The sequence below is a fragment of the Amborella trichopoda genome, chromosome 10, assembly GCF_054954075.1.
Source record: "Amborella trichopoda isolate Santa Cruz 75 chromosome 10, AtrichopodaSantaCruz75HAP2 v2.0, whole genome shotgun sequence".
In the NCBI taxonomy this organism is placed as follows: Eukaryota; Viridiplantae; Streptophyta; class Magnoliopsida; order Amborellales; family Amborellaceae; genus Amborella; species Amborella trichopoda.
The window spans coordinates 27,080,843-27,095,000 of NC_142345.1; the positions used below are offsets into that span (position 1 = coordinate 27,080,843).

General features: G+C 40.6%; 1 protein-coding gene across 2 annotated transcripts in view; it reads left to right on the plus strand.

The window, feature by feature from the left end:
• The window catches only part of LOC105421868 (SWIB/MDM2 domain superfamily protein), a 36,787-nt gene extending 26,051 nt beyond the window's left edge, over positions 1-10,736 (plus strand). For both annotated transcript variants that reach the window (XM_011630872.3, XM_011630871.3), the window contains exon 3: positions 10,397-10,736. In XM_011630872.3, coding sequence (XP_011629174.1) covers positions 10,397-10,525 — 129 coding nt within the window. In that variant the 3' untranslated portion in view covers positions 10,526-10,736. The remainder of the gene's footprint in view (positions 1-10,396) is intronic.
• Positions 10,737-14,158: the final 3,422 nt, after the last annotated feature.

The window sequence follows — 14,158 nt, forward strand, 5'->3', positions numbered from 1 at the left end:
AAAGACAACTGAAACAATTGATTGGAAAATCAGCTAATCAAACACAAAATTCAAATGTGAGTCTAAGTCTTAATGCTCCAATGAAACCAAATTTTCCAAACCTCATCAAAACCTACATCCTTAAAAAATATTTAAGATAACAAAAGTGCATGGCAAGGGTGAAATAAATCGATCAGGTGCAAAAGTGAAATTGAATAAAGAGGAAGAGAGAGGTAACAAAGTAGAGAAGCAATAAGCATGGACTAACATTGGAATCGTTGAGGGTGACATCGTTGCCCCCTGCCATGGCGCTGGTGCAGTGTCAGAGAACAAACTCAAGAACTTGCTCCTCAAAATCCCTCTTCCTTCGCATGCTGGTGCCTAAGAGATCACAAGAACCAGAAGGAGAATACGCCACCAAATTAAGGCTTCCGTCTCCTTCTCTCTCTCTCTCTCTAGGAAATTAAAAAAACCATCTTCCTTCTCAGTGGCTTGGCAAGGAACAAAGAGTCTTTGTTTTTAGAGAGAGAGAGCCAATGGTGGCTTAGCAAGGTGCGGAAACACAGTAGCTTGGCCGATTGTCCCTCATCGCGTGTTTGGTTGAGAGAGAGAGAGAGAGAGAGAAAGAGAGAGAGAGAGAAGCAAGGTGGGGGGCTTGGCGATGGAAACCTCAAACCAGTAGCTTGGGCTTGCTTGGTGATGGAAACATAGTAGGGCTAGGGCTTCGTGATGGAAACTATAGAAACCCTAAGTCCCTAACCCTAAGTCTTTTGTGTAGAGCGAAGGGATTGGATCAATATGTACGGCGGGGATTTAGTCTTCTAAGTTCTTAAATTGTTATATATATATATATATATATATATATATATAAATTATAACTTATATGTAATATAACTTATATTATTTTTAAAACAGGGTCGGATCCGGATTAGATCCACCTGCACTCGGATCCAAATTTCAGAACCAAAACTTGGATCCATACCCGGATCTGAATAAGATCCATAACATGGTTTAGCGGTGTGGCTGAATTTTCAGTGAAGGACCGTTTGTGGTTTAAGTGGTGGTAACTTTGGATGCCACTTTAAGACCCTCAATTAGGTGTCTATAAACTTGAGAAACACCGTCCCTTTCATGAGTGAGATGAAGACTGAAAATACCCATTTCCACCATGCATTCAAAAGCACAGAATCTTGTTAAAACACTAACGACACATTGACGAGTATGTAAGTTGTAGTTTTTGAATTCCATATACATTATGCCACTTTGAAGGCATTCTTTGTTATTGGCCTTACAACCTCTGTTAGAGTTTGGAGTTATGCAGAGTTATTTGAACTGTGGCGCAGTATATTGACTGTAGAAAGTTAGATTCGTCGCGTTAATGAATAACTTTCATTTTTTTTACGGTGGACATGAAACCCTAAATCGAGTTTTCATTCATGAAGTAGGTCTGCGAGAGCCACCAGCGAGAGCTACCAGAGTTGGGTCCAATATCGACCATATCTGCGAGAGCCATTCCTGCGAGCCACCTGCCACCAGCGACTGACTCCAGATCTGCGAGAGCCACGCGAGAGCCACCAGATCTGCGAGGAGCGAGATCGTGTATGTTTTGATGGACCTGCTGATCTTCAAGAGCTTCTTTCTCCTCTATGCAGAAGTAGTACTGCTTTTTGTTTTGGTGGTGATGAGCCCCTCGAGGATAGAACCAAATCTGCTCATATTTCTGATGGTGGCCATCATCTCGGTAGTGATGGGGATGGATCTGGTCATGATCCTATCATTTCTTATCAAAGACACATTAGTAGAGATGAATCTGGGTCTATAGTCTCTGATGCTAGCTTCGAAGCCAGATTCTCATGCTGCGAATCGTGTGGTTTCTTGGTCTGGTTTTGGCAAGATGCCTGCGAAGAAGAACAATTCAAAGGAGTATAATGGTGCTGCCTTTCGTGTGATAGCTGATGATAGTATAGTGAAAGTTAATGTAATGGGTCACAATCTTTTGTCTGCAGAAGATGATTGTGAAGCTGCCCACTTTGGGAAGGTTTGGGTGTTCGCAGTTGTACCCCTTGCGATCATTTTCTTCAAGATTTTGGCTTTGAAAATCCTCGTATGGGTCCTGCCTCGAGAACTACTACTGTTTTTCTTGATGGGGTCATTAGGAGTCCTGTAAGGGAGGCCTCTCCTCTCTTGATGGGTGTTTCTAGCCAACGCAAGGAGGTGGTTGCTACTCCTTGGAAATTGTTTTGGGTAGTAAGAACGACCTAGGATCTACCTCGGGTTCCAAAGAACAAGCGTGATAATTTAGCTAACAGCTGTTGGGGCTCGGGTAGGTCCTCATACCTGTTATTTGGTGCCAAGGGTGTCCAAAATGGAGTGTTTTACTTTGAGGAGATTGATACTTCACCTACTGAAATTATTAATGGTAACAAATTTGTCAAAATGGATAAAAAGGTGATGGATTCATGTTGGAGCCGGTGGGAAAACTGTCTATTGGGATACTTCTTGGGCCGCCGACCTGATATGAAAGAGATGTTAAAGAAGATGTGGAGGCTTGAGTAGGATGTTGAAGTATATGGAGGTTGCCTGTAAGGGGGGACCTTGGTTTATCAACAAAAAATGTTTGGTGCTTCAAGAATGGGATCCTTCAGTTCAACCCTCTAGGCATACTCACCATACTGTACTAGTTTGGATCAAATTGTCAAGGTTATCATTGGTATATTGGGAACCATAAATTCTTTTATGTATTGCCTCCAATGTTGGAAAACTCATGTTCATGGACAAACCGACAAAACTAAGATCAAGGGCTGCGCCAATGGTGTGTGTTGCATTGGATCTAGATACCATTTGTTCGACTGAAGTTTGGTTGGACTCTTTTGGGAAGGAGTATAGGCAAGAGATAGTCTATGAGTTCATACCCTCGAATTGTTCCAAGTGTCTCAATTATGTCGAGCAGGCTTAAGTGCAAAGGTTTCCATCCAGGCCAGCGCAACAACTGTTCCCAATGGTGATACTACTGTTAAATTACCCTCAGGGGAAGAAGACTGGAAGGTAGTCAAAGGGAGACAGAAAAGGAAGGGGAAGGAAAGCACTGTTGCTCTTCCAACCCTTCCCACTTTGTCAGAGAAGAATAATGCTGTTGTGTCTCTTGCGAACAACAGAGTGGATCCGAAGGATACCATTTCTAATGCTTTTGCAATTCTAGCTAATGTCCATGAGGTTAACGAGGGTTCTCTTATTGAGCAGGCAGTTAGCTCTTCTGAACAAAATACAGTCGACACTTGCATTCGGATGGGCGATTCGTATATGCAACAGGAGTATGAGGTGACAACTATGACTCATGTTGATAGTATTGGTGTGTCTGGAGAGGTCGCGGTTCTATCATCATTGATTGGGACGGCACCTGTTGAGGATGGCGACTCCTCGTTATTGTCTCTGGACAAACAGGCTGATGATAAACATGTTGCTCATTCTAAGAAGATATGTGAGCATAGTCCTAAGAAGGTTAACGTCACTGACGTCGTAGAGAATGATGGGGAGGAGTATGATGTTGAGGGCTGTTTGGATCACTTGCTTAGTAACAATCCGAAAACCCTTGGTTATGGTAACGATGTGATTGGGCCACAGGGGGACACGCTAGAGGATGGCATGGGGAATATTGTTGGTGATCACAACCCTAAGCACATAGCCCATAAGGTGGATGTTTCTAGTAAACGAGTGCAGGATCATGCGAATAGTGAGAGGCTTCCTCAAGCTCGAACTAGGTCGCAATTAAAAGCTTGTTTGGCAGCTTCTGGTGACAAGAGGGGCCATTCTTCATCAGGTACAGGTAATACAAAAGGATTAACTCCAGCTTCTATTGGTGACAAAATGGGGTTACCCCATAAGGCTCAACCTACTCTTACAGCTCCTGAAGGTAAGGTTCCACTTACCAAACGTCCAAACCTTTGATTTTATTTGTCTATGGCTGCTTGGAATGTCATGGGCCTTTAGGGCTGGGGCAGAGTATCGGATATTGGGGTTTTAAAAGGACAACATAATCTTGGTCTTATTTTCTTATTAGAACTAAACTTGGAGCTGAGCCGTGGTTGGTCAAAAAAGTTGGGAGTCTATAATAACTTTATTGCTAATGAGATTGAGGGTAGATCCAGAATTTTAGTCCTTTGGAATCCTCTAATTTACTCAATCAAACTGATCGATGTAAATGATCAAATGATTACTATGGAGGCTACCCGTATCTGTAATGGAAACATTTCAATGATTTCAGGAGTATATGCCTTTAATTATGTGTCCCAAAGGGCCTTGCTATGGGACCATATGAGGACCTTAGGAGCAACTATTGCTCTTACTTGGCTGGTATTGGGGGATTTTAATACGCTATTGGATCCTTCTAAATTAGTGGGGGGGAGCAGTTCTCTATCAATAGACTCAGGCGATTTTGCTCAAGTAATGACAGATTGTGCTCTTGCCGATCTTGGTGTAGTCAGAGGATGGTTCTCCTGGTCTAATAACCAGTTGAGCAGAAGATGCATTCGAAGAAGGTTGGACCGCGCATTAGCAACTATTGATTGGATTTTGGCCTTCCATGAATCCAAAGTCCAGTTACACCCTAAAGTTACCTCAGATCACTGTCCCTTGTCTCTATTTCTGATCTGGGTCCAGTAGGGCCCAAACCTTTTAAGTACTTCTCTATGTGGGAGCAGCATCAAGGTTTTCTAGATGTTATTTGTAATTCGTGGCGAGGCCAAGTGGGGGGGTACTCCCATGTATCGCATTGTGGCTAAACTTAAGAGGCTCAAGGCTGACATATGGTTGTGGAACAAGGAGGTGTTTTGCTTTGTTGGGGAATCCATTGCTATAGTTCGACACCAACTATCATCTTTGCATGATAGTCTACACATGGATCCTTCCAATGAGACATTGCAAACTCAGAAAAAGAGTATACTCTGAAATTGCAAACTCTTCTGGCTAATGAAGAAAGATTTTGGAGGCAAAAATCAAAACAAAACTGGTTAAAAGAGGGGGACGCCAACACCAAATATTTCACTTATCGACTGTGGTCAGAAGGAGGACTGATAAAATTATCTTTTTGAAAGATCAGTATGTGAATCTCTTGTCTACTGAGGATGACATTGAAAATCATATGCTTGGCTATTTCAAAGACTTATTGGCTCAGGAGTGCAATATTGACCGTCACATGGTTGATCAGGTCTTGCCGCCATTCCATCTCAATTCTTCTCAGAAGGACAAACTAGTGGATGCAGTATCTATGGAGGAGATTAAAGCATGCATTTGGGATATGAAAAATAAAAGTGCTCCAATACCAGATGGCTTTTCAGTGGAATTCTACAAGTTTGGATGGGAAGTCATTAAAAAGGATCTTTTTCTGGCCGTTAAAGATTTCTTCACCAAGGGTAAGCTCCTCAAGCAAATCAATTCCACCTTTATTTGTTTGATTCCTAAAGTGGATGCACCTAGGGTGATGAAAGACTGATGAAAGACTTTCGACCTAAAGGGTTGTGTAATGTCTTATACAAAATCATCAGCAAAATAATTTCTAACCACCTATGAGTAGTTCTTGCTGATTTTATTGACCTTAGGCTGGCTGCATTTTTGAAAGGTAGGCTTATCACAGATAATATTGTCATGGCAAACAAACTTATGTCTCTTTAGCATAGGAACTCAGATCGGACTAAAATGTGTCTGCAAATCGATTTGAGCAATACATATGACAGTATCCTAGGATTTTATAGTGGGTAGGATGCATGCTTTGGGTTTTCGAGAGTTATTTGTTTCTTGGGTTCACATGTGTATTCCACTACTTCTTTCTCTGTCCCGAGGAATGACTCACCTAAAGGTTTTTTTAAAGGTAAGAGAGGTTTGAGGCAAGGGGATCCTCTATCTCCTAATCTTTTTTTGCTGGTCATGGATCGTTTTAGCAAATAGCTTGATTGTATTATGTTGCAAGGCATGGTTCCCAGGGCATTTCCTTCAGGGTGTGACTATGGGGCCTCTCATCTCTTTTATGCTGATAATGGGCTTATTTTCTATGAGGCATCCATCTCTATTGCCACAGCTATGCGTGAACTTATTCATAAGTTTGAGAGGAGTACTGGTCAGATTCTGAACTCATCTAAAAGCAAGGTCTTTTTCTTTGGTGCACCACGGGGAGGACGAGCGAGAATTCTGAGGGAGTTAAAGTTTGTTGAAGGGTCTCTTCCTGTCTGCTATTTGGGCCTACCATTATGTCGTGGACATCTGAGGCACAATTATTGTCATAGTCTGGTGGGTAAGGTGTTCAATAAGATTGGGTCTTGGCGGCCTTTATGCCTCTCATATACCGGTCGACTTCAGTTGCTTAAGTCTGTACTGGGGGCGTCATCGGTTTTCTGGTTATTATCCTTCATTCTTCCGAAGAAAACATGTAATATGATAGAGAGACTACGGAGAAACTTCTTATGGGTTGGGGAAGAAGAAAAAAAAAGTGTTCATCTTATAAAATAGAAAACGGTGTGCCTCCCTATGGCTGAAGGAGATCTTGGGGTAAGAGATATGGCGGATTTCAATATCACAGGAATGATGAAGTTAGCATGGCGGATTTTGGAAACTCCATCCTCGTTGTTGACACGGTTCTTCAAACATCGATATTTTAGAAATTCCTTTATTTGGGAGGCTAAAGGCAGAAGAGGATGTTCTCATGCATGGAAGGGGATTTTACTTGGCTTATTTCATTTGAGAGGCAATGTACAGTGGAATATTGGTAATGGTTAGATGGTGGATTGCTGGATGGACCCATGGTTAGCAGGTCAGCCACTTTCAGATCTCCACGATGATAACATTAAGGAATATTTGGGGGCTGCTGTAGGGAGGAGGGTTTCAGAGTTTACCAGAGGAGTTCCTCAAGCTTGGTTTCTGTCGCATCTGATTCTTTGAGGAATATATGGAGAGAAATTGAGAATTATACTCTTCCTCTACAGCCCAAGAAGGATTCACTGATCTGGATTCATTCTGCTGATGGATCATTCTCTATTAAAAGGGCATGGGATTTTATTAGGCATCAAGGTTCATCACAGCCTATCGTTCCTGCACTTTGGTCCTCCAAATGCCACCCAAGGGCGAAATGGTTTTCATGGCTGGCCTTGCATAATCGATTACCCACTTCATTCTTACTACAGCAACGAGGCATGCAACTGGACTCTTTCTGTCCCTTTTGTAGTAACCATGATGACAATCTTTATCTATTATTCCAATGTGCCTTTGCGGAGGGTGTATGGAGATCACGCGCTTGGAGATGTGGAAAAAAGTGTCCTTCGTACCTCTATCCTTGATTTACTTAGGTGATGGTTACTTTTCAGGTTTAAATCACATGGACTTCGTAATATTTGGTCTTCCATCTTTTTTACTGCTATTTGGTTTCTATGGGAAGAGCGCAACAGAAGAGTTTTTGAGTCAAGACCCACTAGGAGAGAGCATATTGTGAAAGAATTACCCTGCATGTTCAGGCACTAGCAAAAATTAAGAAGTGGTTTTTTCATTTATCATAAAAGGCCATCATTGGTAACCTTCGGATAACTTGGCAGCAACAGAGGGCTAGCCCTTTACTTTGGTACCGTGGTCTTTTCCTGAGACTCATGACTCTATTGATGGTGCTTCTTTGAGAAATCCAGGTCTAGATGCGGGTGGTTTTATTGCTGCTTTTGTAGAGCATTTTGGTTTTGCTTTTAATAATCATGCAAAATTCTTGGCATTTGAGGAAGGAGTTCAATTGGTTATTCAAAGTAGTTGCTTTCCAATCGAGATTGAAAGTGACTCGGCCTTGCTTGTGAATGTCAGTCAGAATCGATGCAATGCTCCATGGAGACTAAAGACGATTGCAAACAATTGTTGCACCAGACTGTCGTAGCATCGATGGTCCGTCACACATGTCTTTCGTGAGGCTAATATGGTTGCTGATGCCCTAGTTAAGAGGGCAGCTATTGGCCCCGGTGCTACTGTGTGGCGCCATAGACCATCAGATTTCTTTCATCTCTTTTCTTACATGATCTGACGCAAGTGCCCTACCATAAGGTTGTATCTTAATTGTTTTTCTCTGCTTTTTTATTAATGAAAATTTGGTAGGGGGTCTTCTCCCCCACTGACTTATCAAAAAAAAAAGAAAGTTAGATTCATTAGCAGTGTATCAAAAAGTGCTAGGCAGGTCCTAGGCAGCCCAGTTGAAAAAAAAGAAAAATCTCAATATGCCATATTTCAACAATCCAACTTGAAAAAAAAAATAAAAAAAATAAAAAATACAAGTGATATAAAAGTCCATATTGTTAAAGCAGTAAACTGTAAAATCATACAAGTGATATAAAAGTCAACACCCAACATAAAAAAATATACAGAAATTTAGAAAATATACAGCCTAACAAAAGTCAACATTCATGACTCAACACAAGTTACACAACAGTCAACAGACTCAACACTCAACACACAACACCAAGAGGCAAGAGTCTTCAATCATCATCTTCATCATCATCATCAAAAGGAATATCAATAACAAGCCTCATCATATGCATCAGAGTCGAGGCCGTCATCATCAGAGTTATCTCCCTCTTCAATATGACGCTCATCCTCCACTGTTTCTTCTGAATCTGCCTCTTCCTCTTCCTCTTCCTCTTCTACCTTCCTCTTACTAGTATGTGTAGTCTGTGCAGATGAGGCACTAGGAGTCTTGGCTGCTGTACCCTTCTTTTTGTGCTTCTCTGAACTCAAATATTGTATAATTTTATCCTTGGTAGCCTCAAGAACTTTTTTACACAGGGCAACCGGCAAGGTGTTTTTTAAACCTGTAAATGCCCCTATTAGTATCATTTCTACATACATTTAATACGATTTTTATCACTTGGATTCGGGATATAACCATACTTCCAACCTGGATCACCACTTCGACGACTAGAAGCTGGAGAAGATACTTCCATAGAACAAGGCTTATTTTCATCCTTTTTTGGTTCTTCAAAATTCAAAAGATGTCTAATCTCATCTCAAACTGCTTTAGGAACCTTTGTACAAGAAGCAATTTTACCTCTAACACCAGCAAGGTGTTTTTTGAATCGGCTCCTACCATTGGTATCTTTTTCACAAAAATTACACCTTGTACAATTTTTATCATTTGGTTTTGGGTTATATCTATGCTTTCAACCCGGATCATTTTTTCTAGGAGTAGCAGAAATAGATCTATGATAAGGATTTTGTTCTTGTTTTTGTTTTACATGACTTAAAAATTGCTTAATCTCCTGTCTGACAGCTTTAGGAACATTTTTACAAGGGGCAACATTCCCCTTAATATCGGCAAGATGTTTCTTAAACCGGTTTACGCCACATTTTGTATATTTTTCACAAAAATTGTATCTAATGCAATTTTTGTCATTTGGATTCGGGTTGTATCTATATTTTCAACCTGGATCTCCACTTCGACTAACTCCTGAAGAAAACATTTCAAAATAAAGCAAGCAATCTAAAAAATCAACTTACTTTGGTTGCTTGAACTCCAAACTTTGAGAAACACTTCGACGATTTGATGATCGATCCAATGAAATGTAGTTATTTTGAGGTTTTGTCTTTCTAAAAGGGCTTCTTGTGGATTTAGGGTTCAAATGAACCTAAAAGCCATCATTCTTAACCTTTAAATATTTCAAAATAACAAAACGAAAAAAAAAAAAAATTCATTTTTTCTGTCTCTAGGCGGGGCACAAGCCTTGGGCGGCCGCCCAGGGCTGGCCGCTAGATGGCCGCCTAGGTGGGTTTCGTACCGCCCAGGGACTGATCGCCCAGTTTTATCGCCTAGGCGCTGGGCGATCCATTTTTTTGAACAATGTTCATTAGTCATGAAGGGTGTTTGCCCCTAATGTTAGGAGCCATGTGCATATGTGTCTGTCATGCTGAGTTGTCCTAAATGTTTTATGTTTTGGTTCATTGGACTTAAACTAGGCCTACTTGACATGTCTTAAAACTATTCTTGTATTCGTACATTCCTTTCTGCCGTGCTTTAGCCTCCATGAGGAGTCCTCAGTGAAGCTTGCAGGCCATTTTGGATTGTCCTAAAAATGTCCTCTGACAAGCAAGACTATGCAGTTTAAAAATGTAAACTGAAACCAATTGGTTTTGATTATACCACGTTTCTACATGTTACATTGGAATCTAAGGCCGTAAGTCAACATATTTACATTGCAGGATGCGTGGTCCTGAAAATGTTGCTGATTATTTCCTCAATTCTTTCTCTAATTTATCATTGTATCTGCATTCTTTTTGCCCTTTTTTTTTTGGTGTAAATCATTATATGTTATGCATGAGGATTCCATTTTATGCCATTTTCATTCTGGTCAAAACTGCAGCTTTTTGATGGAATGTTTGTTTATCTATGGTGGTGGTGGTGGTTGTGCAGGATCCGAGCAATAGAAACATTGTTAGATGTGATGCCAAGCTGAAGAGTATTTTGTTGGGTAAACGTCTGGTTGAGCTATCTGAGCTTCCAATGCTTATCAAACTTCATTTCCCGAAAGCACCTAAATGAGCGTGTATTTTGTCTTCTCTTGTTGTCACTCGAAGACTATGCGTCGATTCCTAATAGAAATTTTGTGGATTTCTGATTTCTTTTTTCTTTCTGGATAAGTCACTTTTTCTTTTATGTATATATAAATTCTTGATAAGTTGCCAAGTGATTATTATCAACTTAAAGATATATAAAGGTGCCGTCATGAACCATGGGGAAAAATAATTGAAAATTGATGTGTTCTCTATTATGACAAAACCCCACGGTGGATGGATTTGTAGCTAAGAATTTGGTGTCAAATCTTGAAGAGTTCAACTTTCTAGCTAGAAGATCAAAATTTGAATGTGGAAGTCACGCCAAATGTGGAAGTCACGCCACTTACTCCTTGCTTGAATGCATTTATAATTGGGAGAAGTATGCAATGAGACCATTTATCTTTGGTATAAGGTGTCGTCACAGTTAATCTTGATCATCGGATGTGAAATTGGTGGCTGCATTTCCATTGACCAAGCTCAAAGTTTAAAAGGAAATTCTAAAAGTGACACACCCAAGTTATTAGATTTTACATCGAGTGGTTATAAGTAATTATATGGTTATCAGTAATTATGATGATTTGGATTATTGAGAAATAAGGGTTACGACATGTTATCATTTTATTTTTACTTATATGAGGGGAAATGAAAATTTCCTTTTTTCAAAAAAGCAGGGGAGAGAGGGTTAAGGCATATGTCATTTTCTTTTTACTTAGATAATACGAAGTGAAATTTACCTTGAAAGGCAGGGTAGAGAATAACATATATTGAGTAGATCCACCCGAAGCCTTGAACCCATATTCATCTACAGGAAAATGCTTATGGTTTCCAGCCATCAAATTTTCAGGAAACTCAACCTGAACCTCCGTGTTCACGAACTGATTTTTTGGTGTAAGAAATCCAAAATAAGAGTGATTGCATGAGAGGGACACTTTCGGGGCTTTCAAGTGCCCAATGATGGCCCTTGTCTTGTAGCTGCAGTATGTTGATGACACTTCGCTCTTTTGTGAAGTTAAGATTGAGCAGGTGGCTAGTGTTGCCAGCTTTTTGAACATTTCGGGCTTAAGGTCAATTACGTGAAGTCGGCTATAGTTGGTATTAACTGTGATGACTCTTTATTGGCCCTAAAAGCAACTACCTTGGGGTGTAAAGTAGAGAACTTCCCTATCTTGTACTTGGGGCTGTCAATTTCAGTTGTGAGGTTACCTATGACTGTTTGGGATAAAGTAATCCAAACAATTCAAGTTAAATTAGATTTATGGAAGTATAAATGCCTCTTTTTTGGAGGTAAGATCACCTTGATAAAAGCTTGTTTCTCGAATTTACCGATCTATCAAATGTCCTTGCTGCAGATTCTTCATAAGGTGGCCAAGAATATTGAAACTATGATGAGAAACTTCTTGTGGGGCTCTTTCGACAATTCTAAAAAATTTCACCTCTTGCGATGGGATAGGTGTGTACCCCTAGGATGGAAGGTGGACTAGGCTTAAGGTGAGTTACTTTGGTTAACCAAGCACTTATGTCTAAGTGGTGGTGGAGAACCTTGGTCCTTAAAGACCAATTGTGGTATGAAGTTGTTACCCCAAAATATGGGATTGATAGATTTTAGATGTGGGTAGGAGGTAGAAGTGGTACACATGTGATGTCTTCTCTTTGGAGGCACATTCATTCGTGTACGGCGTTGATTCACAAGGATGTCCGGTGGTGCCTAGGTGATGGTTGCAGTATCTCTTTCTGGCACTACAAGTGGGTTGGAGATGTACCTTTGAAACTTCTCTTTCCTGCTGTTTTCGACGTATGGTTAACCCCAATGGTACCGTGGCTGATGTGATTGTACGCAGGGGCTGCGAGGTGAGTTGGGACATTTCTCTCCCCTATAGTAGGATTCCCGATGCTATTTTTCAAGAATTCGTTAGGATGCTTTCCCTTCTCCATGAGGTCTATGTTTCACAAAATGCCTCTGACGCAGTCATTTGGGAGATTCAGTTCGATGGACAGTACTCAGTTAAGTCCATATATAATCTCTTGTTCCATGAGCGATGGAGATGGTTGATGCCTTATATTGCCCCAATTTGGAAATGGCCTTTGCCTTTAAAGGTACAAGCTTTCTTATGGCTTGTAGTGCAAAATAAGGTTATCACTTTTGACAACCTTATCAAGAGAGGTAAGGTGTCTCCTAATGTGTGCTTACTGTATAAACTGGATGCTGAAACAGAGCCACACCTCTTTCTTCATTGCCCTTTCACTTTTAGAATTTGGTGCTGGTTTTTTTGATGAACTTGGTCTTGCCATGATGATGCCCGTTGAAGTTCTTGGGATCATCTCAAATTTGTCGGCTCCCCTGCCCAAGGCTGGCTTGATCTTATGGCAGATGGTGAGAGGCCTAATACTTTGGGAAGTTTGGAAGGAAAAGAACCGTAGGGTATTCGATGGTGTCAACCTACTTTTTGTGAAGGTGTTGGACAATATTCTTCGTGGGCTGTGGCTCTTCTGCTTTGTGTCGAAGGATCAGTCCGATAAGTTGGAAGTTGATTTCAAGAGGAACTTATCAATCCTCTTCCGTCTAGATGTCTTCAAAGTAGGCTGCAGGGTAGATGGGTGACCCCTTTGGAGGGAACTTTTAAACTAAATTTTGATGGAAGTTCTTTTGGAAATCCTGGTCCGACTGGCATTGGAGGTGTTCCAAGAGATTGGAATGGTACGGTGGTGTTTTCTTATGCAAGGCCCTTTGGGGACAAAACGGCCTACTATGCGAAGATGCAAAGCCTTCTTCATGGCTTAAAGATCTTCACTGAAAAGCAATTGGGTCAGCTCTGTATTGTGGAGGGGGATTCACTGAACGTTATTAACTGGTGTAATGTAACTCATAAAACCCCCTGGAAGCTTAGGTCTACCTTGCTGCAAATCTGGGATTTGTCTAGGACTCTCGATACTTCGTTTGTGCATGTTTTTCGTGAGGCAAATGTGCTAGCCGATCATCTTGCAAAAAGTGGACCCTTACGTCCTTTTTAACTTCGGATAGTATAATCTCTTTTTAGCTTCTGATTAATACAAGCACTGAATTTCTCTAAAAAAAAAAAAAAAAAGAGTGATTGCATGAGAGAGAGCCTCATGCTACCCATTATGTATATATCATGAAATCCAAGAGCCTATCGTACATGGTGGATTGGAACTGGAAATTTATGGATCAGATTTGACTCCTGCAGTTGCATCACTCTTCCATTGATCATCGAGAGCAATATTCACGCGGCGATTTTAAAATTTTACAAACAGAAGTGTAAACCTTAAATTCACATCTCACTCATACAACTCTCTTCGAAACAATTTATAGTAGAATTAAAGGATCATAAACACCTCATGCCATTCCCATAACCATTTCCATTCACTAAGACAATTCGAGCTTGCATTTAACTCGACACCATATACATACAATTGAAATTCAGCCATACACAAATTTTTTTTAGAATACAATGACTCAATTGCAATCTCAATTATTACAAACACTTTCACAAATATGTGCATGGGAGAACATAAGCCATGGGACGCTAAAACTTAATCAATTTGCTCGGGATTTCCTCCACATTGGGCTTAGTACGCCCCCATATACCAGATTCCAAAACCG